The sequence below is a fragment of the Mustela lutreola genome, chromosome 7 (assembly GCF_030435805.1).
Source record: "Mustela lutreola isolate mMusLut2 chromosome 7, mMusLut2.pri, whole genome shotgun sequence".
In the NCBI taxonomy this organism is placed as follows: Eukaryota; Metazoa; Chordata; class Mammalia; order Carnivora; family Mustelidae; genus Mustela; species Mustela lutreola.
In genome coordinates this window covers 66,562,594-66,589,861 of record NC_081296.1, presented here as the reverse complement: position 1 = coordinate 66,589,861, position 27,268 = coordinate 66,562,594, and the positions used below count along the sequence as shown (strand labels likewise).

Below are 27,268 nucleotides of genomic sequence, written 5' to 3'. Positions count from 1 at the left end.
AAGGTGCAAGGAGATTTCAGGCTCCTCTGGGGTAAGAGTCCCAGGTCCACTTAACTTAAATTTGTCTGAGTTTACAACCAGAGAGAGCAGTTTGGTGGTCAGAGGAATGTCTGTCTCTACAATCCCTGGGGTCAGGCCCATCATTGACCACCTAGTCTGTTACAGGGACTGGCTTGCTCTCATTGATTTCTGGCTTCTTTTATCTTTCCTAAAATGCAGACTTGGTCAAGTCGCTCATCCTCTATAAAAATCTTTGCTGGCTCCCTTTTGCCTCCAGTACAGATTCTCCAGCCTGGCATTGCAGGGACACCTATGTATTCAGACCTGAATCCACCTGAATCCTGGGGTGCACCCAAACACCCCTCCTCCAGCCTGCCCTGCTCCCAAGACAGATTGTCCAGTTCAGCTCTTTATTCTGCTGCCCCTGGCCTGGGTTGCTTTATCTGGTCTTCCTTATTGAAAAATTCCCCCATCCTTCAAGGCCCAACTCAAAAGCGATCTCCCTGAAGCTTTCCCCAATGGAATGCTTTCTCAATTTTTCTCCACCTTCCAGCGGTCATTGTTCCTAAGAATTAACACATTTCATGCTGCATTCGACATGCATTCGGTTATTTTCAAGTCTTCCTCCGGGAGGAAACTGTAAGCTTTCTGAGGACAGGCACCGGGTTTTGGGCTTCTAACCCAGTTATCTGGCACAATGTAGGTATTCAGTAAATGTTTGTGAAATGGCCTGGAGACTCCTTTACTGATAGTACGCGATCTTCGGGACACATCTCTGGATGCTGCCATAAACAGGATGGGTGTCAGCTGCTCAAGCAGCCCCTGTATTTTTTATCTTTCCTCTCCTCAGCCAGATACTTAATCTGTAAGTGTCCACGCCCACTCAAGAAGAGGACAGGAGATTCTCTTCGGATGTGTTTGATCTGATTGTCACTCATCAACGGCGCCAGACGCACGTGTTCTCACGCTTCCTACAGATTTGCGCCTGGAGTTTATTTCTGACGCGCTAAGCAGGCGGGAGGGTGCTTTGCCACCAGGCCAGGATCCCCAAGGGCCCGCACCTTGCACTCGTTGGACGCCGCCAGCCGCGTCTAATGCTTCCGGGCTCCTCCTCCCCTCCCTTTCTGGACGCTCCGTAATTATTCGGTCCATTCCGGAGAAAGAAAAGACAAAAGTCACTTTGGCGCCCCCTCTCTACCTTCTATTAGGACTCAGGGACTCTCGGCCGCTTCCCGAGCTTGCAATTGGAACAGAATCTGCGCGGACTACGGCGCTCCAATTGCGTTTCTGACGGAAGCCGGAATTTCGCTCGGCCCCTTGCAATGTTTCCAAGGGAAGGTTCGTACATTCGTGACAGTCCCTGGCAGCCGCCCAGCCCGGGACTTGGGGCTCCACTCGCCATTGGCCAGCCGTGGGCGTGACGCGCAGGAGGCGGGGCCTCATCAGCTGTTTGCGGGATGCCCCGAGCGGGCGTATTTTGGAAACAATACCGCGCGGTGCACAGTGGCCTCCTCCCGCGCCAGCCAGCCAGCTGCCGCCGCCGCCCCTGCCCGCGCCTCCCGCCACCCGCCTCAGCCCGGTGAGCGCGCGGGAGGCCGGGGACCGGGCGGAGTTGGATCGCACCTCCTCGGGGAAGTGGGGAGAGGAGTCGTGCTGCGCATGGGGGCCCGGGAAGGGTTGGGCTGCAGGCGTCTGGGGTGACCATGAAGGACTGGAGCGCTGGGGTGCGGGAACGGGGTGCAGAACCCTCATCTAGGTGCAGTGCTCCACGAGGGAACTTGGGGGTAGCAGCATTTCAGACAGCAAGGAGTTGGGTCCAGGTGGGCAGGGGAACCTGCGGTTCACTGCTGAGCAGACCTGGGCTCCGGAGAACGGCCGGGCCTCTGGATCTGACTTTGGGGTAGGACAGGGAGTTGTGGGGCGGCCAGCCTCTGTGCGGAGTCTGAAGGCTCTTCTCCTTAACAGCTGGGCTCTTTCCCTCCTTCCCAATTGCGTCTGGGCGCCAAGCCCCTGAGTGCTCGTCACGCTGGACCCTGGCGCGGAGCCCTGGCATCACGATTCGGAGGCTGAGACTCTCTCCTGGAGTCACCCAGGTCTGCTGTGTGTCGTGTGGGTGCGTGTGTATGCATGTATGTGTGCGTTCCCAGATTTTAACTCCTATAGAGGTTCAGAGTGCCTGGCTCCTGTCTTCTCCTGGGAGGAGGAGTCTTAAGTTCAGCATCCTTGTTACAGCCATTGGGGGCTGGAATGGCTCCAGCGGGCTTTGGTTCCCCTTGCTAGGAATAAAGCCCTCCCAGGCTGTGCTCTCAAGAAGTGTGCTCCTCCTACCAGTTTGGACATGACCGCCTCAGCTCAGGCAAAGGGGAGAAGTGGGTCTCCTTGCCTTACCCCAGTTTACCTTTGACTTTGCCCCGGACCCTTTGGGAGGCTCCCACCTACAGAAGAGCCACCTGCAGTTCCTGTGGAGAATGGGTAGGGTCCCAGGGCTTGCAGAGACACACCCTATGGCTACATGTCCCCCACAGTCCAGTCCAGTCCAGTCCAGGCAAGGGCTGAACTTTGGGGCTTTGCTGGGAGGGGGAGGTGACAGGCTTCAAAGGAAAAACCAAGACAATGACTGCTGCTTGTGATTTGCTTTGGTGGGCCCCTTTTTAGGCTGGGATTGCCAGCTTGCAGAGAAAAGGCTGAAGGGCAGGAGGGGAGCCCCTGCCAGGTAACTGGCAAGACAGCTCTTGGTCCTTTTAACCGGAAACTTCGTTTCCTGGTGCTGATGAGCTGAAGATCTCCTCCCCTCTTTTGGGAAACACTTTCCAAAGAACACCATGTGCCTGTTTTGCCATCCCAGCCAGCGTCTCCTCACTCACCAGGGAAGAGGGGAGAGATGGGATCAGAGATAGCTCACGGGCTTGTTGGGATGGAGAGAGGGTTCAAGCAAGCACCTCAGAGACCGCTCGAATTTAGAGAAGCCAAGATTCTGAATTTAAGTGAGATTCCTTTAAGTACTTTACCAACCCACAGACCATTTGGCTTGTTCTTCAAAGGCAAGGGACTGGGAGACAGAATTCCCATGGGCTCTCTAATTGAATCTGGCAGCGACAAACAGTATCTCTATATCCTTAACCATTCAGGTAGCTGCTGCTTCTGTTGCCCCAGGGACCATAACAGAGTGTGTGTGTGTGTGTGTGTGTGTGTGTGTGTGTGTGTATAGCTGTGTTGGGAGCTCAAGATGCTGGGTGGCTCCCAGCTCATATTTCCAAAAGCCGTCAGGTGGAGCAAGAGGAACTTCTTTATCACCAAGAAACCCCTCTCGACAACCTGAGTAGTATAGAGGCAGTGAGTGAGGTCACAGAAAGAGGGGTGAATTTCACTTCCTTCTGTGAGGAAGGTTATACCAGTCTCAGGTTCAGCACTGACAGGAATGGTAGGCTGTAGGGAAAGAAGATTGAAGTCATGGGTCCTAGTGAGTAGGCTGAGCTGGGGAGGCTGGCCTCACTGCCGGGTGTTGGACCTCCCCTCTAGGCCAAGCTGCTGCTGTGCTGGGAGGGCAGTGACTAACTTGGGTCTTTCTGCCCTCTCTCCCAGGACACAGGCTTACCACACCGTGGAGCCTGTTTGTTGTGTTGAGCAAGCAGGGGGTGGAGACCAGAGTAGATGGGCAGGTGGGCGGGGCTTAGTGGGTTTGGAGGGAACCCGGGACAGCCCTAGGATTGCTGGCTTTTGTTTTTTTGCTGCCCAGCCAGAGCTCAGCTCAGACTGAGATGAGTGCTTGGGTGGTTACTCTTCAGGGAAGTGAGTGAGAGAGAGAGAGAGTGTGTGTGTGTGTGTGTGTGTGTGTGTGTGTTGTGAGCGTGGTGTGTACTGCCCGTCGCAGCACCCTCTGCCCTCCCACAGCCACTCACAGGGTCTAGTCTTGTTGACATTTCCCCAGGTGTCCTGCATGCTTGGAGCAGTTGATCATACCCCTGCTATTGCTCAGAGTCAACAGCAGTTAGACTTCGTGACCCGAACCAGCCTGGGTCAGAAGAAAAGGCCCGGGGGGGGGGGGGTGGCTCTGGGAGGGCCCAGGGCTGAGGTATGGCGCACCCTTGGACATGAGACCATGGTAGTACTTTATCACCGGTTGTCTGTCCTCAGTACCTGGCCCCACTTCCCCAGATAAGAAGGGGAAGCAGGAAAGAAGAAAGGGGAGGAGAATCCTTCAGGCTTGGCCCAGGGAGGAGCAGCATCCCAGAGGCCTGCCTTGCACCCTAACAGGGGAGATGGAGCCGCCTCAGTGTGTGGAGGAGCTGGAGGATGACGTGTTCCAGCCAGAGGATGGGGAGCCGGGGACCCAGCCTGGGAGCTTGCTCTCTGCTGACCTGTTTGCCCAGAGCCAGCTGGACTGCCCTCTTAGCCGTCTGCATCTCTTCCCTCTCACCCACTGCTGTGGCCCTGGGCTTCGACCCACCAGCCAGGAGGACAAGGCCACCCAGACCCTCAGTCCAGCCTCCCCGAGTCAGGGTGTCATGCTGCCTTGTGGGGTGACCGAAGAACCCCAGCGACTCTTTTATGGTGAGTGCTCTTAGCCTCAAGACTCCTCCCATAGAGATTGGGGGAAAAGAGGGGACTTCCCCTCCTCAGACCTGCACTTTGTTATTTCCTTCCCCAAATTGAACAACAGGGGCTATGGATTCCTCGACTCTTGTCACTCTGCTTCTCTGCTTGGTATTGCTTTTCACTTGTGCTCCTCGGGCACCAAGAAAGGCAAGTGGCAATGCCATCATTTCTGCCTTTATGTCCCTTTCTGCAGGGATCTTTGGGGCCATGGTGTCTTTTGGGGTTGGAGAGAGGGTACCTAGGCCTTGGGCTTGACATCCTTTTGTGTTCCTGGGAGTGATATGTCTTCCATACATTGGCCAGTGTGACCCCAGAGAAGGTTGGGGGATCTGTGACTCGCTGATGACACTGAAGGGAAAAACCCAGCCCTTTCTGGAAGGGAAGGTTCCTGAAGGCAGAAGGTGTCACTTGGGACTTTCTGTGCTTGGAAGGGGAACTAGAGAAAGAGGTTGGGCTTGCTGGGGCTCAGTGCCAGCACAAGAACAGTTTGCAAGGCTCAATCAGACAAGACCCCTTCATTTGTGGGCTTAAGTGGTTTGTTTTATGAGTAACGTGCCCTCCTCTGGTGAAGGAATAGGGTCAGACACTCAGTCCGCTTTCTTCTTTTAGCACAATAGCTTACGGAGGGAGGGGAAAGGTTCGGAGGCTGCCTTGCTAGGTCTGAGGGAGCCTATCAAGAAGACGCTGCAGTTATTCCCAAGGGAGCTGCCCAGTAGTACTTTGGGGAGGCTGGGAAGATGGATACAGCGGGCTGCGGGGAAGAGGGAACAGAGGGAGGAGGCGGGCGGGCACCCCTAGCGGCAGCTCGCTTGCCAGCATTTGGGTAGGGCGCAGCACTGGTCTCGAGGTCTTGCGGTCTGGCCTGGGGCTCTTCCAGAGAGGAACTTGGCTATCCAGTGGGTCCGAGGAGTTTTCTTAGTTTTAGCACCACTGCCCAGAGCTTCAGGACCTGGGACCAGCCAGGAGGAAAAAGTGAAGGCACATTTTGGTTTTCTCTTTCTCCTGCCTTGCTTTGCTCAACCCAGGAACTCTGGAGAGCTGCCTCCGGAGCTTTTCCAGAGAAGAGCTTCAACCTGCTACTGCATGAAAAATAAATTGTGGTCCAGCATAGTTTGGTAAATAAAGACAGAAGGCTGGCGGGCTCCCACACACATAGTCCTTTTGCCCTGGCACTTCCTGGGAGTGGAGAAAGCTAGGACCTTTCCCTCCCTCTGAGCATCGGCTTTTAGATGCTTGGGCAGCAGGCAGGTTGGGCTGTCCACGTCTGGAAGTGTGTCTGATCAAGGCCTCAGGACCTCCGCCCCAAGCCTCAGTCAGGAGTGGTAGGCACGGGGTGGATGGTGCAGTTGTGGAGAATGCTGAGATGTGGGCCCTCTGTCTTTGCAGGCAACGCTGGCTACCGGCTCCCTCTCCCTGCCAGCTTCCCTGCAGGCTTGCCTCTCGGGGACCAGCCCCCTGAAGGGCAGTGGCAGCATCGAGCAGAGGTACAGATTGCCCGAAAGCTTCAGTGCATTGCAGACCAGTTCCATCGACTTCACATGCAGCAAGTAGGCATGGGGCCTTGGGGCGGGGTTGGGGGGAGAGTCTGCTGGGGCTGGGGGCTAGGACCTGCCTCAGCAACTCATCTCTGCCAGGCCCCATGGAGATGGTGCCAGAGTTTTGGCCTTGGCCACTGTGAGTCCCATGAACCAGCTGGGCCCAATGGGCTGAGCACTCTTGCCATGTCTGAGCTCCAGGTTGGTTCTCTGTCCTCTCTGAGCTCAGGCTTGCTAAGAGCGGTTTGTCCAGCGGTTTGTCAGGAAGCGCTACCATCTCTCCTGGGGAAATGGGGTGGCTTGCTACAGCCAGCCTTGTGTGACGCAGTGTGTCTGCTGGAGGCCAGGTTGGGAGACTGTCCCTCCCAGACCCAAGGGGAAGATTTTCAGGCTGCTGCAGTGCAGACAGACAGTCGGACAGTTGGTGGGGGGTGGTGCCTGACTTGAGGTGCGGTGGGAACCGGGTAACCAAGGCCAACTAAGGCTGAGGGATGGGCTTGAAAGGGGGAAAGTGGTGGAACCGGTTGTAACCTGACACTTTCCAGCTGGGGAGGCTGCTCCTCATTGTCTCTGTCTGGGAACGGGGACCTGGGACTCTGGAGAGCAGTACCTCGGAGAGTCTCTCCAGATTGGCGGCCGGGGCACTTGGCGGGCAGCCTGGCACTGGCCCCGCCGGGGTGGAGCATCGCGTGTCTGCAGAGCATGTGGCAGTCCATCAACAAAGGCGGCGGCTGGCAGGCTCGTGCTGGGGGAGCCCTCCGTGCCACGGCTGGAGGCTGCCCCACTCTGCAGCCAGCCGCTGTCTGGGCCAGCCTCTGGGCACTTAACCCTTCCTCTCTGGGCTGGCTTTCTGGATGGCTGCCAAGGCAGGGAGGGGGCCCAAGGCTGAATCCGTGCTTGGACAACCACCACAGAAGCAAAGGCATGCCACCTGGAGAGGAACACAATCCCTGCCTCGGCAGCCGTCCTGGCTAGCGGGTTGTGTGTTTGTGTGTATGTGTCTGGAGTCAAGAGAATGAATAACTCATCACGATTGGGCAGACCCTGAGTTTAGATGGGTAACTTCAGGCGATCAGAGTGGGTTTGACTAAAAGGCCAAACCATTGCCAACGCCAAGGGAGAGTTATCTTTTGACCACCTGAGAACAGACCTTTGAGGGTTACATATGATTAACGCCTTCTGCCAAGGAGTTCTGAGGGAAATCTGGGGCCAGACCTGGTCCTGGCTGGCACTCCCAGTCCCTTAGTGATCTGGAAGAGAGGGGGGCCCTATGCTTAGGTGATAAGGCAGCCTGGCTTCCTCCGTTCGCCCCTCTCTCCAGTCCCTAGTCCCTCCTTTGATTGTTTTCTGGAAACATGGCTTCAGATCTCCTCTGCATTCCATGTGTGGGCTCACTGATTCTGGATTTCCGTCTCTTGGCCTCCTCCCTCCCCCTTTCACTCTAGCCTGGTTGTACAGGCCTATGGTTGAGACCAGCTCAAAGCTTCCAGTCCCCATGCTGGAGCTGCTGGAGGGCACAGCGGCTGTGGTTCTCCCAGATCCATCTAGAGGGCTGTCATTCCCAGTAGACCTGATCTCTCTCAACAGTTGTTTCTCAGAATATTCGTACATCCATTGGTGAGCCCTCCATAGGCTTGGGAGCAGGCTGGGAAGACAGGACTAGAACATAGCCCAGCGCCCTTTCTTGATGACTCAGCCCTGAAGGGGAGGAGGCAGCCCTCATTTGAAGAGCTGACCTGCTCTTTGCTGCTTGGCACCATTTCCCCCAGTCCCGGGCTCCCTTTTTGAGGGTATCTTTCAAGCTATCAGCTAGAGCTATCCCAGCCTGGGAGGAGAGGCAGAACAGCAACCAAAGGAGAAGCACAGAGAATCTCCCCTGTGGTGGTCTACACCTCCCCCCTGCTGGCTCCTGAGTTCCCTGTGTCCCTGTGTCCCTTACCCTCCTGCCTGCTGTCTACTCCTGTCTCACAGTCTCAGGAGGCCTGTTGGCTAAGCCTTTCTAGCCCAGAGCCAGTTTTACCAAATTTTCCATTACAGAGAACCAGGCTTTTTGTCTGTGGAATCCTCTTGCTTTTAACCCTATCCTCCCCACTAACCCTGCTCACAGACCTTCTCCAGGAGCTCATCCTGCAGGAAGGGCTAGGATAATGGCCACAGGTTACTGGCACGCAGAGGAACTTTCAGCAGCTAGCTTTAAGAAGTGAGTCATTTTCTGACCCTGATTATGACATAAACCACAGTCTAATATTTCATATCTAGAAAGTATTGTTGTGGCTCCTATATCCTTTTTTTTTCTTTTCCTAGTCCCTTCCTCTGTAGGCAGGGACACCAAGGTGCTAGGAAGAAAGTGGTTTAGGATGAAGTCTCTAGGCTTTGAGTCCAAAATCCCAAAGCCCAGTTTTAAACACCAGCTCTACCACCCACTAGCCATCAGGAAGGCCCTTGGCCTTGTGAACTCCATCTAGCTCCTTCTCTGTAAATTAGAGCTAACACCCCAGAACATTATCGTGAAGATTAAGTGAGAAAATACCACTGAAAGTTCCAGGTGTAACACAGTAGGTATTCTTTAATGTGGGTCTCCTGTTGTCTGTTTGGAAGCCTGATCATCCCTCATATTTGTTCTTATCGGTTCACTGTGCATTTCCCACGCTTCCCGTCAGGCTGCTCCTTAGCAGCACTGCCTTGCCTGAGCTCCCCTCCACCTGCCCTGCACAGGGAAATCAGTGTCCAAGCTGTTCACTTGTGGGCCTTGGCCTTGTATATTTCTCCTTAAAGAAGGACAGTCATCCCCATCGTTAGAGGCCGAGTTTAGGGAGCCAGGAAACACAACCCAAGAGCCAGTAAGGTGTTGAGAGGGCTTGGCTATTTCCTTTCTCCTCAGACCTGGGATGGTGTCCCAGGGCCAGACAATGGCCATTGGTCCCTGAGTCCTGTAGGGATTGTGAGTGTCTGCTTTTGGTCCCTAGTTACGGACCTCAGTTACTCTTTTTCTGTGTCAGGGGAAAACTTCTTCCTAGGAGATGAGGAGCCAAGGGGGTGTGGGGTACTGTGATGGGGTAGTGCATTGTAGAATGGCATTATAGCAAACCGAGTACATCAGCATGACCCTTAATTCAAAATGTTGCAGATACCACTGGATGTTGGACCTCAATTTTTTGCCAACCACATACTTAGTGATCAGTTCAGGCTGGCTCCTCTGGGTGGAAAGGCAAGAATTTGAAGGCAGAAGATCAATGTCCGTGAGGTGCTTTTTGTTGGTTCTGTGGGTCTCCAAAGCAGCAAGAGAGTCAGAGGCTGAGCGCTTTGAGATGAAAGCCCTTCCCAACCCATCTTCCCTTGATGGGGTTGGGAATGGAATGTTCCCCTCTTTTTTTTAATATATACATTTTATTTGTTTATTTTAGAGAGAGAAAGAGTGAAGGGGCAGTGGAGAGGGACAAGCAGACTCTGCTCTGGGCACCAAGCCTAATGTAGGGCTCAGTCTCTCTCAGATCTCTCATGACCCGAGATCATGACCTGAGCCGAAATCAAGAGTCGGACACTCAACTGACTGAGCCACCCAGATGCCCCTGGAATGTTCTCCTCTTTGTTCCTCTGCAGCGGGTGATCTGTGGTGATCTGCTGATCACAGCCTACCTTCACTCAGGCTCTGTGAAGGCACCCTGGTATTTCTGTGTCTGTCCAGCTTCTACAGTGAAGAGCAGGTGCAAGTTTGCTTTCTCACTGTGTTTCTGGGTTGCTCGGGTCAGAAGGTGTGGGTTCGAGAAACTCCATTCCCCTTGCCAGGGTCTCCTCCAACATGGGCCTAAGAATGGACAGTAGCTGCTATCCCCTTCTCTTAGAAATGTCTCCTATCCCAATGGCACCATCTTGAAATTGATGGGGCAATGTTAAGAAGCCAAGAATCGTCAAAAAAAAAAAAAAATGCCACAAGAACATTGGAATTCTTTGAGTTGGAAATGACTTTTTCACTTGGACCAGGAGTGGCTTCATTCTGAATAGTCAGATTTGGAAATTCCCTGAGTAGTAATTAGACTTTCTGGAAAATGAAATCTGAGGAAAACGTTAGCCACTCACTAAAAACTATTTTTTGTGGCAATATCACAGAAAGGATCCTAGACTTAAAGGCAGATCTGGGTTCAAATTTCCACCTTTGTCACTTACGAGTTCTCTGTCTACAGGCAAATCATTTAACTTCTCTGAGCCTCAATTTCTAATAGTTACCTAGCAGAGCAGATATAAAAGCCCAGTGGAGATTATAACATATATAACTATTAAGGTGTGGGCAGCTTAACACTTGGAGAAATGTGCCAAAAGATGATTTTAGGATTTTGCTTGGACCTGCCTTTATAGTTCTTAGGGAGCTTGCTTGGAAGTTGTACCCAGAGTGGTGTTTACATCTGCCAACAGCCTGGATCCTTTGTTTAGGGGGCCCTTGACTGCTTCCTGACCCTTTGGGCTCCCTTCCTTGTTGCTGAGTGGTTTGGGGGGCTCAGACTGTGGCTAATGAGGTTGTTGAGGCCCTAGAAGTGGCAGCCCTGGGCAGGAGCCCCAGAGATTCACCTCAGAGTGAGAAGGTCCCTGTGGGGCCAGCCTCTGTTCCAGCAGTGGGAGATCTACCTAGGAGGGTGCCTGGGGAAGAGTGAGGCTGGGGGAGGGGTTGTGGAGGGCCGCTGTGCGTGAGAGCCAGGCCTGGGCTTGGGGGCCCTGTGTTTGCTCTGTGGCTGGCTCTGTTTATATCGCTCACTATATTTAGCTTCTGAGTCATCAGCGTGGCTGACTGGAGGCCGAGTTCCCCACACAACTTTGCACCTGACTACTCTCTCTTCCAGGAGAAGGGCCTTGTAGTTCCGGATAGTTCATTCCCTCCTCACCAAGCTAGGCCTTGGGGATGGGAGTGGGTTTTGTTTTGTTTTGTTTTTTTCTCCTTAGGGGAGAAGGGGGGTGATGGGAGGAGGAGTTGAGAGAGGCACTAGAAAAGAAGGATGAAGAAAGCCTTCTTGTTTGTCTTTTGATCGTGTCTGGTAACTGAGAGGGCATGTTCCATGACCAGAATGAGAGCAGTCAGTATATGTGGTAGGAAGGAGGGTCCAACCTTCGTCCATGCTTAGCTTACCTTGTCCTGGCCCTGGGCAGGACAAAAACAACCAGCTGCCAAGGCCCCGATTTGGGAGTCAGAGTTTTGGGGGCTCCTTTTCCACAGTCTTGGAGCCCCATGGCAGATCTGCTGCTCCTCAATCTCCGGTCTCCTTTACCTTCCACCAGAGCACACACACCAGGATTCCTTCCTGAGTTCTGAAGAAGTTGTCTAGTAGCTCGGTGGAGCAATTGTCAGGCAGATGGAGCCAGAGCCATCCCTGTGGAAGGTTGGGGAAGGGCCCCAGGAGTTCTAGCCTCCAGAGGCTCTGAAGATATGGTTGGTGCACACAGCCCTGTCTCCCAGCCCCCCGTGGCTGGAGCCAGTGGCCTGCAGTTGCATTAGAGGAAACTGTCCTGTCTTCCACTGACACCCAGCCGGCCCTGAGCTACCCTTTCTTCCGTGAGAAAGAGATGGGTGTTACCATCATGGCAGCCAGTGGCCTCCAGATTCTGTTAGCGCTGCTGGCTGCCCTGAGGAAGCTCTTGGCCAGGGATATTTTTTTTCTTTTCCATTTTGCCATATCACTTGTTCCTCTAGCATCTGGGTCAGAAGCCTTTCAGTGGGCCACTGAAATCAAGAGGCTGCCCTGTGAGTTTCAGAATCCCTTGCTCTGCTTGGCAGCCTGGAATTCTAAGCCCAGCAACCTCTAGCTGTCTTGGCCCATCTCAGAGTGAAAAGTCAGGGATTTCCCTAGGACTTCATAAGTCTGTTTAGAAGTTAGCACTCCTGGGGCAGGCACTCTGAGGGAGAAGATGTTGAGGGAATCTCTCAGCGAGGTTAAGTGGAGCACAGGTTTCCTTGTCCTCCCCATGGGAAGTGATCTGCTCCTAGCAGTAACCAGGCACATTGCTTTACGTGGATGTCTCTCATTAGATCACCACAGTAATCTCATGCCTCTGGATCCTGTTATCCCCATTTTGTAGGACACTGAGGCACACAGAGGAGACACCATGCCCAAGTTATGCTCTAAGTGGCTATGCTAAGAGCCATGCGGATCTGACTGATCCTCAGACTTTGGTCTTCCCACAACCTGTCTCTGCTTCCAGGCACCCCCTGGAAGATAGGAGCATGAGGGAGCACCCACTCACTGCCCTGACCTGCCTCTGTCTCCCATAAAACTTACTTCTATGCTCTTGTTGCCTTCCGTTCAGACTGTACGATAATTGAGGACAGTTGACATCTTGCTCCTCTTTGTATTCTTCGTGAGTCTTAGCTTGGGTCCTTGATAAAAGTGCTTATTTGGGTGCTTGATAAGAGCTTGCTGAATTGAACAAAAACATCTTCTCAACTTCTTTCAAGTGGAATTTTCCTGACGTCTCTCTTATCTCTGTGTTCCTGTTCTCGGTGGTGAGACTTTCTCCCTCAACCTCGGCCAGGGTGGGTTTGGACTATGATGGCTAAGGGAAAGGGGCGGGAAAACAACTCCTGTGCAAAACAGGGGATAGGAAATTCTTCATTTGAAAGAAACCAAGTGTAGTTTCAGAACATGATCTGAAGTTATAATTTCAGAGCAGTTTCTGCTTTATTTCTGTTTGATTTTCAGTTAGCTCTGCCTCTGGAAAGTTTATTTTTTTCTGGTCCACAGCATCCTTACTAAATAGTTAATGATCTGGAAACAATGTCTTTAAACATATTGGGGGAGTGGCTCAGTGACTATTCTCTTTGAAGAGTTAGAGCTACTTGCCTTGATGTGAATGAACACACTAACACTTTACTGGAAAAACCTAACTCTGGAGTCAGAAGTCAGAATAACCTCCCCCCCATCTAACGTGCTTGGGGGAATGTTTCTGAGCCTTCACCTCCCCATCTGTACAATGGGATCGACAGAATGTGTACTTCCTGGGTTCCAGATCTTTGTGAAGGGAAATAGGAAGATAGGAAGGTATGAAATATTGTAAATTGCTGCCTGTTTTTGGTAAACTGGCAGGGTTCTTTTTAAGCCTGGCCACAGTGTAGGCTTGCTCTTTGCTCTAGTTCTTCGGGGGTGAATTAGCTTTCGCTGGAGCATCTGGAACACGGGTGACACACAAAAGCCCCCAGAAGGTGTGAATTGGATCCAAGGGGAGAGAGGCAGAGGGAGATTCTTATCCAGTGAAGGGAGGGAACAGTCTTTGTGCTGAGGGAAGAGGCCACGTGGGATGAAACAGAGTTTGATTTGTGTAATCCAACCTTGTCAGACACCACAGCCAGCTCTTTAAAACAAAAAAACAAAAAAACAAAAAAAAAAGAAAAAAGAAAAAGAAGAAGAAAAAAAGCCTTTTACTAGTTGGGCCTCTCCCTAGGCAAGAGGCTGATCCTATCACATCAAGTACATCTTTAGACCTGGCCAGACATCAGTCGTTGCTGGCCTCAGACAAGTGGGTTATCTTGCAGGGCTGAGTTTTCTGTAGTTGGCCCAGTGTACACTTGATGAGTACCTACTGTGTGCCCCTGCATGCTCCCTGTTACACAGGACGTGTGGCTGTCTATTCAGTTGCCATGCCTTGTACCCAGTGGGGGTGACTCGAGCCCTTGTTAGCTGGATCACCTTTGTGCCCTGACCATAGCAAGAAAGTGGGATGGAGAAAGAAGAGCCTGAGGTCTCCAATGCCTGTCTGTGCTCTCTTAACTGAAGAGGATACTTTTTTTTTTTTTTGAAGATTTTATTTTTTTGTTTGACCGAATCAGCGAGATTCTGTGGGAGAGGGAGAAGCAGGTCTCCTGCTGAGCAGAGAGCCCTCCTCGGGGCTTGATCCCAACATCCCGAGGTCATGACCTGAGCTGAAGGCAGACGCTTAATGACTGAGGCACCCAGGTGCCCATGAAGAGGATATTCTTATCCACCATGTTGGATCCCATTCTCTTGGGGCATTCACCTCTATTTTTCCCCCATGCCTTGGTCCTACCCTCTCAACTCTCAGTTGGAGGCCTTCTGGTGTAACCTTCAATTCCCAGCAATTTCCCATCCCCTGTACCTCAACCTCCTGATCCCGAAGGGCACCCTGACTCTGCATTCCTAGAACCCCCACTTTTTGCAGGTTCCCAGACTTAGAAGTCTGCTCAAGCTGAGTCTAGGAGAGCTGGGCACTGCTCTGGGGGTTTGCACTCCCTGAGCTCAGGTTCTGTGCCCTGTGCTTTGCCAAGCACCTAAGATCGAGGCCAAGCCTACTCTTTCCCGCTTCCCTTCTCCTCCCCTGTTCCTCTGCACCTTCTGCTAGAAGCATCCATGTTCCATGGCGATTGGGTGTCTTTGTGTACCTCATCCTGTTCACTGAATGTTGATTTCCTTCTTCCTTACTGTTTCTCTCATAGGCCTCCCTTCATGTCCTTTTTCTTTCCTTTCTGGTCAGGCCCTTTTGTTTAATTTTTTTTTTTTTTTTCAGTATTGTATTTATTGTTGTTTCTCGTAATCAGGGCATTTGTTGATAGTTTTGGTATGAGGCACCTCAGTTGAGAAAGAGGGCCTTTTGGGGGCTGTCCTGTGGCAAGAGAAGGCTGAGTGGAATTTGTGTGGCATCTGCTTGTGCCCAGAGCAGGGGCTCCTAAGGCTGAGGACCGGTTACCAGGCTGTGTGCTTGCTGGTCTCGTGGCTGCCGCACAGCCAGCTTGACTCCTGATGGGACAGCCTGGTCTCCCAGCCCAGCCAGACCCTCCAGTAGGCTGGCTGGATTCAGCCATTGGAGCTCGGAGTTGTAATCCTGAGGATAATTGTGGATGACAGACTTCACATCACAAACCATAAGGTTGGGAAGCACCTCAGTGGTTTCCAAATACCTGTCTGTGGCCTGGCTGCTTCAGAACCACCTGGGCAGGGTTTACCTCGGGCTTGGCCAAGTCATCATTCTGTTGGGAAGAGATCGAAAGAGACTGAGGAAAAAAAAAAAAGACCCAGTCACAAAATATTTTCCTCTAGGCTCACAAGTGATTTTATTTTCTTCTCTCTCATTTCTTGTGTTTTCCAGTTTTTTCTACTGTTAACATGTATTACTTTGATGACTAAAATATACCATAAATGTTACTTCTGATTTTTAAAATGGCACCGTGGGGCGCCTGGCTGTCTCAGTCAGTGGAGCGTGTGACTCTTGATCTCTGGATTGTGAGTTCGAGCCCCATTGTAGGTGTAGAAATTACTTTAAAAAAAAAAAAAAACCTTAAAAATAAATAAACAGATAAAATTTTTAAATGTCACCCAGAGCACTTGTTCAACGTACAAATTCCTGGGCTGCTTCCCCGGAGATTCTGACCCAGTTGGTCTGGGTGGAACCCTGGGACTCCATATTTATAATAGCATGTCTGCAGATTCTGTGACGCGGTCAGGTTTGGGAACAACTGATCTCATACCGTGCCTGCATTTCTCCTATAAGGGAAGTGAGGACTCACTAACAGGCTGGTGGGAAGCCCCTGCCTACAGCCAGGTACTCTGATTCCTGGCACAGGGAGCCTTCCTTGCTGATCCATGTACCCGAAGGCCTGTCACAGACAGATGCATGGGGCTTGGGTCCTTCCCAACGGTGGGCCTATGTGGCCTGCCTTTGTCTCCCAACAAGACCAGAAGTGGGATTGGCCCAGGCCACAAATCATAGAATTATGATCTCCCTTCCTTGGCTATTGGGCTATTTTGATGCAATTTAGAGAAGGGGAGGGGAGAGGGTCTGCTTTGGCATAAAGAAAGGTGTATGGTGGCACTCAGAGAATAATGATAATGGGTAAAGCCATTGCTCTAGGGCCAGGTTGGAATTCTTCCAGTCCCGGCCACTTGGTAGCCTTGTAGCTGAGTTATTGAACTCTTTCAATGTTCTCATTGTAAAATGGGGATGATGGTATAGAACAATCTCATAGGGCTGTTGAGAATGGCCAAACGAGTTTAATATGTCTCCAAGTCATTTTGGGATCTTGTTAAAAATGCACATTCCAATTCAGTAGATCCTCATTTCTAGTAAGTTCCCTGGGAATGGCGAGGCTGCTGGTCCACGGACCCCACTTTGAGAAGCAAGGATGTAGAACAGAACAGAGCCTGGCAGAATAGTAACTCAGTGTTACTATTCTTGTATGATTGTGGTTGTTATTGTTGCTTGGTCTTTTCAAACAGGCACCTGAGAAGACTTGGAATTCCAGCAGACGGGCCTCTCGGGGGACCAGTCTTTTCCTGGATTTTCCGCCACATGACCTTTCCACCTGTCCTGGGCAGCAGCTGGGGGTGGGAAGCAGGAGGAGGGGTGCCCTGCTCAGCTGCTGCAGGCAGGCCTGAGAGCCTTCAGGTTTTGCAGCTGAGTCCTTTTTCACGCTGCTTTACTCTAACCAGATTTTGTTAAGCCGGCTGTGTTTCCTCTTTTTACTCATCTTTGTTTACAAAACACAAGGAAGCCATCAGTCTCCTGCTGCAGTCTGCCAGGACTCCTCTGTGGCACACCCCGATTTCCCCTCCTGGCAGTGGCCTGGGCTCCAGCTTTCTGGGTGGTTTTCCAGCCTCCCTTCCTCAGGGGTCAGGGGCTCGATGTTGCCCCAGACAGAGAAGGGCATTCTGTTCACTTGCCTCAGCATGGTCCTGACGTCAGCCTCAGTCTGCAGGTCACCTCTCCCCACTTAGTGGCCCAAGTCCAGCTGGGGATTGGGGTGGAGGTGGCAGGAACACAGAACCTGCATGGTTGCCTGGGGCAAAGTCCAGGAGGCCAAGGCCAGCTGCCCCCACAAAGCTCCAAGGGCGCAGGTGACCTGAGCTCACTTTCATTCTGCCCCTGACTTAGCCTGTCCTCTTCATCGGAGAGGCAAGGGCTGGGGCAGTGGTTAAAGAGAGCACAAAGAGGGCCCGGCTCTGCTGTCAGTTCACCGGGAAGCTGCAATGAGCCCGGTCCAGCCTGTGCTGGCTTCTTCTGGCACGCTGGCTTTTTAATTCCCCTATCCACTGAGGACCCCATGGAGAGGGCTCCAATCCAGTCCTCCTGCCCTGGCAGACAAAGAGAGAACAAAGACCGCCTCTTCCAGCACCCCAGTCCTCTCTGGTGGGGGGGGGGGAGGGGCTCCACTGGCCCCTGGGAAAGGGTACCTGTGTGGGCGGGGCCCCAGCCCCAATCCTGTGAGCCCCTGACCCCTGACCTTTGCCCCCAGCTTCCCTGCCTGACAGTAGGACCTGGGATAACCTCCAGAGAGTAGTGTGCATTCTTTGTTTTTGTTTTGTTTTCAAGTATGTTCTTGCTTAACGTTTAATTGGCTCCAGTCAGTAGGAAAGTGCTCCAAGAGGGATTATTTATGGCTTACTGTCAAGAGCAGCTATAAAAAGGGCAGCAGCAAGCTGGAGATGCTGGGAAGAGAGAGAGGGCGGGCGCACAAGTGTGTGTGTGTGTGTGTGTCTCTGTGTATGCGCGTGTTTGCACTGGATGAAATCAGATTTTTGCTGCCTCAGCAGTGTGGTTTAAATTGAAGATTAACCCTTTGACCTTCACAGTGTCAAATCACTTGCAGATGGAGGCTCCCCCCCTTTCCCCCTTGTTCTCTGTGTTACTTTGGAGTTGGGGGAGCGAGGGGGGCACCTCTTCTCTTTCTTTCTGAAGAAAGTTTGTTGTTCATGCAGCTGAGGTTTGAGGGGCTCAGGAGCCAATCTGATTAAAAGCAGCACTTGGCTAAACTCTGGAAAATCCAGCAAGCAGGGGAAAAAGTTTAATCCTCTTGTGCACAGTGCATAAAGAGCCTGGTCTTTTCTTTTTAATGTTAAAACTGCCATTGTTTTTGGAGAACTCAACTATCTCTCCCTCATCGCCACTCTTCTCATCACCCTCCTACTCCAATTCCCCCCTCCTCTCCCCAGGTTGCTGTCCTGATAGGATTAAAGTGCTGCCCCCAGACAACCTCGATCTAAACTTTTATTGGGAATGATAAGGACTTGGGAGTTGTGGAGGCTACAGGCTACTTTTAGGAATTAACTTCTTTTTTTTTTTTTTTTTTGCCTTTTCAGCACCAGCAAAACCAAAATCGGGTGTGGTGGCAGATCCTTCTCTTCCTACACAACCTTGCTTTGAACGCAGACGAGAACAGGAATGGGGCGGGTCCCAGGTGAGGCTGGGCCGCCCTCTTTGTCCGGGGCACCACAGGAAGGACTTCAGCAAGGACTGACACTGTGTCATGTGAAGTTGATTGTTGCTGTTTTGCATTTGCATTTGCCAAGTTTCTCTTCCGTGTACATAAGACATACCCTACACGGGACTTCTTTCCCCGTTCAGGACCTCGACCAGGAATGAGGGCCTTTGTCAAACACTGTTGAAGCGGAGGCTGATGGGTCTGTAGTGTGGGACCTCCCAAGGGCTCTGACAAGTCGCGTCTTCAGTGAGTGGTTGTTAAAGATAACCAGGTAGTGATGTTCTCCAGCCAGTGGATGTACTTTTCCTACAGGGGCTTGGTTAAGAAATAGGAGACTGGATTAGACTCCTGGTCTAATGCTATCAGCCTTCCACCATGGACAGGCCCGAGATCTGCCAGTCACACTGCTTTCATTCCCCAGGGCCTCGGCCAGGGGCTTTCCAGCTGAGCATGGCAACTTCCACGAGGCCAGTCAGCCAGCTCCATATCTGGGTTCTCCTTTGGCCCAGCCAGTGCCAGCCCCAAGGGCTCAGGGATTCTGGCCCAGCCCCTGTCATCTCCAGCAGACCTCAGGGAGGGTTGGGTTTCTCCAAGGACCCCTCAAACGTGCCGCAAAATGAACCACACTTCTGGGTAGGCCTCGAGTCTTACTTGCTCCCGCTCAGAGGCCCAGCGTTGGGCCCGAGGTGCTGGACCCCTGCTACCTCTGGCTGCCTGAGGATGGTTGGGTGTCCACCACGGATGAGCCAAATAGCCAAGGAACGTGCCATAACTAGCAGCTTGTGCCTTCGTCAGCTCTTCTTTCAAAAGACCCAGCCAACAAACTGGTTTTCTCCCCTCTATCTGCGCACTCTGGGGCACGAAGGGCAGGATTACAGCGGAGCTGGGGAACGTGGGGGCCATCCCACCTGTGAAAACCAGCCCGAGAGGAACCCAGAGCCCTTGGTTTCCTTGGAAACAACATACCTCCTCCCGCTTCTCCCCATTCCTTTTCCACACCTAGTGGGATACAGGAAGAAGCCAGCTCCATGGCTTTGTCAGCTGAAATGTGTCTTTTAGAGTAACAGACAATGGTTAGAGTGTGGAACCGTCAAAGCTGGGTACACATTTCCTGGCTTCCTTCAGCTTCCCGGGAGGCCAGAAGGGCGTGCTCTGGAGCTCAGTGGGCTCATAACTGCCTCTGAACTTCCCTTCTCAACCTGCTGTGGCACTAATGGAGAGAATTGAAAGCAGCCAGGCCAGCAGCTCTGATAGCAGATGCGGGGAATCTGAAAAGACACAGGGAATCTGTTAACCAGACACGTAGAAATTAAATTATAATTTTTGCCTATGTAAAAAAAGGTAACATTGGTGCTAACATGAAGCAAGGCCCAAAGAAAAGGTGGCTTCCGTGGGCAGAAAAGACCTCAGGGCTACCCAAGGAAATCAGAGGAGTCCAAGTAGACTTTCAAATCTAAACAAGCCCAAGCTTCTCCAGTTCTACAGAGAGGAGGTCTTCAGGAAGCATTCATCTACTGGATGTACAGTTGGGCAGGTTGTTCACTGCATAAGGGCACCTGCAGAAGAAGGTAATGGAAGCTAAAATTCAGCTCATGCTCTACCCTCCAGGCTATATGCCCTAGTTTGGAGCTATGTCTGCTCAGAAGAAGGGGTGCCTTTCCTAATTTGCACAAAGGTGCCATATGGGCTCCCAGTGGCCCTGAGGTGCAGGACCTCAGACTGTATATCAGCCTTTGTTTTCTTTTGCTTGGATGTTCTGGAGGTATTACCTCTTCTTGGCTAGAATTCTATTCTCAGGGTGTATACCATGGTTTGTCTGCTAAGAAGAAGGGTTCCTGCTTACAAGGAGGAGCCCAGGGAACAGGTGAAGACCAGCTCCGGGACACGCTGACTGTTGTGAAATCCAGCCTTCTTTGCGTGTCTCCGCTCTGTTTTTGGATGTGCATTGGACATGTGCCATTTTTCCCCTCTCCTGGACCAAGGCAGTGACAGGCAGGCTGCTGGTGTATTCCAAATGGCACACAAAAAAACCAGGATGATTTCTGCTAGCCACTTGGAACCCCACTTAGCAAACTTCCCACTGGAGCTGAGTGAGAGAACAAATATATGGTCTGGGGCTTCAGGGCAGAGACAAAGCCAAAGCCATCAGCTTCAGAGATCTTGGCAGGCCCAGGTAAGATGTCCTGTGGCCTGCCCTAAGAAACTGAGCCCAGAGTTTGACAAGCCCACCTGAACACTGAGCCTGGGGCCAAGTGGACAGTGATCTGACTGCACTGTCTCCATCTTATGGGAAGCCAGGAACTAACTCACTGTCCTAAGCAAGCTGGGGCACAATTTAAAACCCCCTTCCTTCTCTCTTGCCCCCAAAACACATAGGAGGTAAACAGCCCCTGGAAGGAGAGAGGTTCCTCCTGGCTGGCTGGTTTTAATTGGCCTAGTGATCTAGACTGGCCCCTTCCCCCTCTGCCTGGCGACTTGGTCTGAACATTCCTCAAGTCCAGCCTCAGGAGACACATCCCTCCCTCTGGGCCCCCTTCCCTCATCTCCAGCCCCCACCCCCCATTCCCCCATCCCCCAGAGCTTGGCCGTCTCTAGTTAGGGGGTGGAGAATCAGATTTGGAGGGAGGGAGACTCTGACCCAGCTCCTGACCTGTAACCAGCTGAAGACTTGTGGAGTTTTTGTGGTTTGCTGAGGGTGAGGGGTGGGTGAGGGGCTGGAAACCTCCCTCTCATTATAGAAAAGCCCTGGAGGGAGGAAGCCTGATATTCAGCCCTTCTAACTCAGAACCCTAGAGTTTCTGGAAGCTGGTAGACAGAACTGGGGAGAGAACCCCCACCCCCAGGCCAGACATCTGACTCCCTTAGTGAGTTGGAGGACCTGGGGTGGCCTTTGCCTTTGCCTGCTTCAGATGTTGGGCTGCTGGAGAGCTGTCCCTGTGGCCTTGCTTAGTGCAAGAGAGAGAAAGATCACCTCCCAGTGACCTCCCCAAGCCCTGAGGGGTGTGAGTCCTTTTCCAGAGCTTACGTGTCAGGGGTTCTCCAAATGCTCAGAGGGGCCCAACTGACTTGTCTCACTGTCCCCAGTGGCCCAGGCTCATCCAGGTTCCAGCCTGGGCATAGAAGGCAGTGGCGGGGGCGGGGGGCAGTATTATTTGGGATGGTCCAGCCACGGTCTCCAGTGGGGGCTGGGGAGCCACTGCGCCTGCCCCGGTCAGCAAGGAACAAGCACACTGAGAGCTGGCAAGCTTGTGTCATTTGGTGGACTTGATGAAGAGGGGCTATGGAGAGTGGAGAGCAGCAAAAACAAAAAGACTTCTGCCTCCACTACTCTGCGGGGCTTTTGGGAATCAGCATTCAGCCTAGGCTGCAAGAAGCTGCAAGGCCCTCTGGGTACAGGCAGGTCCTTGGTGGGATGCTGGACCTTGGCTGGACTTGGTCCAGGAAGGGGTTAACTTGTCAGCCCTTCGAAGCCTCCTGGGCACACTGTGGACAGGGGGCACCTCAGCCTGTGGGGACTTGGAGCTTCACAGGAATAACACAGAAAGCCAAGCTCTTCCACAGATAAGCCTCCCAGGCCATGGGAACTGGGAGCCAGCAGCCGGGTCTTCCCCACCCCGTCTCTGCACAAGTAGCCAGTGCCTCTCCCTGCTCTGTGAGCATTGCCCAGCGGGCCACCCCCTCCCTGGGTCCACAGGGACTGTCAGGGGGAGACCCAGTGAGAATGTAGCATTTTGTTCAGCCCAGATTAGCTGTCCTGGGTTCTAGGCACTGCCTCTGGAGAGAGACAGGGAAAGAGAGGGAGGGGAGTGGGGATCCATTAACCTGTATAGAATATTTGGCTTTCTGTTCTTCACATGCATGTATGTGTGTGTATACTCTCCCCCATCGATTGGTACAATTTTTAATAAAACTTTTTAAGCAAAGCTGGTCTTTCTTTTTCAAGGTGTGATAAAACTCCAAGGGGATCCCTTAGGGAATTAGAGACTCCTCACTTGTTTCTGGCTGCTGTTCTGAGTTAGCCCCAGGCTCCCTGCTTTTGTCGGGACTTCCTGTCCCCTCTGGGAGTGGAGAGGAGCTGTGCTGACCTCACAGTTAGCAGCACCGGAGAGGCTCCATGAGGTGGAAAGACTGGGGCTTTGAATCCAGACTTGGATTTGGATCCGGTTTCAGTGTCCACCAGCTGAACAATCTTGGGCAAATGATGTCCCCTCTCTGAGCCTACTGCTTTTCCATGAGGATGTGTAAGCAACGCTGGTCTGCAGAACAGAGGGGAAGGGCAGAGGCCCTCAGTGAGAGCAGGCTTGGTGACCCCCAAAATGCCTAGGAGCCCCTCTACCGCCCTCTACCCCTCTCCTGTCCTGTGTCTAGCTGGTCTTTGACTTCTTTTATCAAGGCAGCATCTCAGGAGGTGTGCTGGTTGGAGGGGGACTTGAATTTCTTTGTGGATTAACAAGGTGTCTGACTCAAAAGGGTCATTAAAATCCCTTGACAGAATTCTGAAAATCCTTGGAAAAAGCCCCACTTCTGGTCCTATGAGCAGTGAACTGCGAGCTGAAGGGCCAGGTCACCTTATCCGTGTGGGTTCCCTGTGATTTAGGAGGCCTTCTGCTCTCCAAGGGCCAGCTTTGGACTCCAGTTCCTACCCTCACAGATAGTGGGAGCTTTCATGTCAATTGCCGTGCCTGGCCTCTTCATTTTTTAAAATAGTTTATTGATTTTATTGATTTGAGAGAGAGAGAGAGAGAGAGTGTGTGTGTGTGTGAGTTGCGGGGTGGCAGAGGGAGAGGGAGAAGCAGGCTCCCCCCTGAGTAGGGAACAATCCAGGACCCCAGGATCATGACCTGAGCAGAGGGCAGATGCTTAACCAACTGAGCCACCCAGGTGCCCCTTACCACTTCATTTTTTTTTTTTTTTTAAAGATTTATTTATTTATTTGACAGAGAGAAATCACAAGTAGATGGAGAGGCAGGCAGAGAGAGAGAGAGAGAGAGAGGGAAGCAGGCTCCCTGCCAAGCAGAGAGCCCGATGCGGGACTCGATCCCAGGACCCTGAGATCATGACCTGAGCCGAAGGCAGCGGCTTAACCCACTGAGCCACCCAGGCGCCCCTTACCACTTCATTTTATGCATGAGTAAACTGAGGCCCAGAGAGGGGATGTAATTTTCTCTTCAGGATTTTTAAATAGCTGAGTCAGTCAGAGGGGGGCTAACTCCATCCGCCCAGGTTTCCATCTGGAAATAGCAGTGCTCTTGCCCAGATCTGCAGGGAAGCCAAAACTTGTCTATTTTTAATGCCAAATAACTGCCTCTTGTCCTGTAAAACATGGCACTTCTGACCACTCTATATTTGGACAGAGAGATTTATTTTTACTGGAGTGCGGTAGAAGCGGGGCCTGGTGCCACATCCGGGTGTTATTGTACATTGCACGTGCTGGGTTGTAGTCGAGCCCATTAAGCAGCTCCTCTGAGGTACGTGGGGAATTAGTAGGTAATTGGTGAAAGGAATGTCTTTCAAGTCATCCGCCGCTACTTAGGGCAAGGCTGCACTCAGTTGCCCAGGTTAGAAACCTCCGAGCTCACCCTTGTCCCACCTCTCCCTCCCTCTGTCCCTCTCTGATCCCTCCAGAGGAAGTCCCTTGAGATGGTAAAGGCACAACTGCCTAAGTCTGAACCCAGCTTACCAGCTGAACTCCGCAGCTTACCGGCTAAGTGGCACTGGGCAGGTCATAGTCTCCCTGTGCCTCAGTTTCCTCATCTGTAAAAGGAGATTAGTACCTACCTCATCAGGTTGCTGTGAGCATTAAACGTGTGACTACATATAGGGGGCTTGCGGTAGTGCTTGGTACATATTGAGTTTTCCATAAATGTTCACTGTGAATATTACTAATAATATTATTGCTTTTATTATTTTTATCTGTAGGCAATTGATCCATAAGCTTCGAGCATTCTACTTAGAAGGGTCTCTCTATTTTTAAAAATTTTTTATTTATTTGTTTGTTTGAGAGAAAGAGTGTGTGTGTGTGTGTGTGTGTGTGAGCACAACTGGTAGAGAGGGAGAAACAGACTCCCCACTGTGCAGGGAGCCCAATGTGGGGCTCGATCCCAAGCCCCCAAGATCATGACCTGAGGCAAAGGCAGAAGAAGCTCAATGGACTGAGCCACCAAATGCCCCTCAGAATGGTCTTTTGCACCAATCCTCTTACCATCTCTCCACATCATCTTCACATACCTCTTCACCTGGACAACTTCAGAGTCCCCTAACGGGTCTCTTTGCCAGCCCCGTCCCTCCCACAGCATGTCCTCAGCTACCAGGAGAACTTTCTACAAGACAGACCCACTCCTACCGCTCCCCACTGGAAAAGCTGCCGTAAGGGATCAAGTCCACATTCCTTAGACTGCCTCTCCAGCTACTCCCTTGTATTAATATTCTGTATTTGTCTTCTTGTATTTGCATTCTGCACAACAAATTATCCTAACAGTCAGCAGCTTAACCACTAACATTTATTATTTCACAGCTTTTGCGGGTCAGGGCTTCAACACTCAAAGTGACAGCTTTGTGTTGAGAGGCTAATATTAAGGTGGGGATTCCCGGATTCCAGAGCACCCCTTTAATTTCCATGAAGTCAACTGTACAAGCCCAGCAGCTGGGCATGGGGAGGCAAAGGGAAATGTAGTAAGGATACAGTGCAGCAGGTGGGTCTCCTACCCTCCAATCAGCGAGCATGTGCCTGGACTGAGTGTGACACAGGAAAATGCATGGCAGCCCTTTCCTGGCCTCATATCACACCAGCATCTTATCATACCCAGAGATACGTTTTCCTGGTTCAGGATAGCCCTAAATGTCAGTGGTTTCCTCCACCGCTCCACGGAAGCAACAGAACTGTCTTCCAACCTGAAGGAGAGGCTGGCTGGCTGGAATTTCCTGAGAAGTGATGTGTCTGCTTGTGGCCCTTCACAGGTGTCAGAATGGATTTCCAAGGGCACTTTCTGCTTCATGTGTTTTTTGCCTTACGGGAGGTCTTACGGCCGGTTCCTGTGGAAAATGAGACTATAGAAATTAAAAAAAAAAAAAAAAAAAAAAGAGGGGGACCTGGGTGGCTCAGTTGGTTAAGCATCTGCCTTTGGCTTGGGTCATGATCCTGGGGGCTGGGATCGTGCGCCCTGCTCAGCAGGGGGTCTGCTTCTCCCTCTCCCTCTGCTCATGTTCTGTCTCTTGCTTTCTCTCTCTCTCTCTCTCCCAAATAAATAAATAAATAGTAAATAAAAATCTTGAAAATAGAAAATGAGACTCAATCTGACCACTCAACCCAGCTACCCTGCCCTTCATCCCCTGCTTCCCAGGAGAAGTTTTTGCCCTCTAGAATGGGCAGACTCAACTTGGAGCTGGAATTGTGATTGCCCTGAAGAGCGAGAGGAGAGTGATGGAAGTGGTGTCCTGTCCAGCTGCTGCTTTTCCTGCCATTCAAAGTCCTCGGCTTCCATTCTCCTCTGCAGGTGGGTCTGTCACTAGCATTTGAACTCAGGTCAAGCTCTGCTCACTGGAGAAGACGAGATCAGCTGAGCAAGTCCATGGTACTGCCTGAGGCCCTCACCATGAGTGACAACCCACTTCAAGCCCATGCACAGCTTTAAAAGAAACAGGCCACGTGATCCCTGCCCTCAAAATTAGGTCTCAAAAAAAATCCAGTTGCTATGAAGCAGTGGAAACCCTACTTGACTAGGATTAAGGAGACTAGGTTTTTAAGCTGACTTTGTCCCTAACTGCCTCAATGACTTTGGGCAGGGACCTGACTTCACTTGGTCCTTGGTGTCCTTCCTCATCTATAAATTGGGGTGGAACCAGACTGCATATCTATGACCCACCCAGCATTTTTATTCAGCAGTTTCTGTGTTGGGTCTTGAACTCTTGAGATTCTGCTGGAAACCATCTAGGAATCTTCTCCTCGGGAGATGACACAGAATATAGAATTTCTAAGAATCTGGGATTCCAGGAAATTTACTGAGTCTCTTTATCTGTCACTTGGTCCCCAGGTTTAGGAACTCTTAATTTCGTCGTAAAGGAAAAACAAAAGAATGAGTATGGCAGAAACTTAGAAACCAAAGCCAGCCCTTTCCTCATTCTGTCCCTGACTTTGCTCCTACCACAGGAAGTGGTATTTCTTGGGTAATACCCAAGGGTACGTCTCCCTCCTGCACAGCTCATCCTCGCCTATACCATGAAGGAGGGTGACACAGTTCCTGGAGGCACTTGTGTTCCTTGTGCCACATGCTTGATTCCAGAGATGCACCCTTCTCCATTGTCAACACACCCAGAGACTAAAGCTGTGACCACGGTCTGGCCTTTGGGAGACCACCACCCCAGCCCAGCCCAGACAGGGTATCTGTGGCCACAGCTGTCTTTGCACACTGTCTAGCTTATCTACCTTGAAGTGGGAGCGATGAGCCTGGTGCCTTTCTATAAACTCAGGGAGGAAAGGGGCTTCTGGCTCAGATGTCCATGTTGAATGAGCTGGTAGGAAGCAATCAGATGTTGAAGGTGAAGGAGAACATGGCCTGTGGCTGTGGGAGACCCAGAAGCTGTCAAGGGCAAAGGCCTGAGAGCTCTGTGCACCCCAGATAAAAGGTTCTTGTTTTTCACCTGAGTGAGCCCAGGGTTCTGCTCAGTGATTCTATCTTTGAAGTGGAGAGGGTTCAGTGGCTGGTGGCAACCTCATTTCTAACACATCATTACATTTGCCAAGTGCCCTTGAGCACAGGGTGCAAACTTCATAGACAATGTACACACACACACACACACACACACACACAGGCTCAGGTGGCCTGGGCGCTGCTTTAAACAGTGACCACAGAAAAACCCCTGACCCCAAGTCTGATAGATCAAGGGGTCCAGGGTCCCCTTGCCTGAGCCGTAGGGCTTGGTACCACCTCAATGTGTTGTTGTTTATTGC

General features: G+C 51.7%; 1 protein-coding gene across 1 annotated transcript; it reads left to right on the top strand.

Annotated features, from left to right (window-relative positions):
* Positions 1–1,442: 1,442 nt before the first annotated feature.
* On the top strand, positions 1,443–22,244 carry BMF (Bcl2 modifying factor). The gene is given in 7 exon segments (XM_059181140.1): positions 1,443–1,522; positions 1,524–1,579; positions 1,966–2,010; positions 2,013–2,093; positions 4,255–4,551; positions 5,983–6,143; positions 18,200–22,244. Coding segments are annotated over 7 exon segments (807 nt in total). The 5' UTR covers positions 1,443–1,457; the 3' UTR covers positions 18,302–22,244.
* The last annotated feature ends 5,024 nt before the right edge of the window (positions 22,245–27,268 follow it).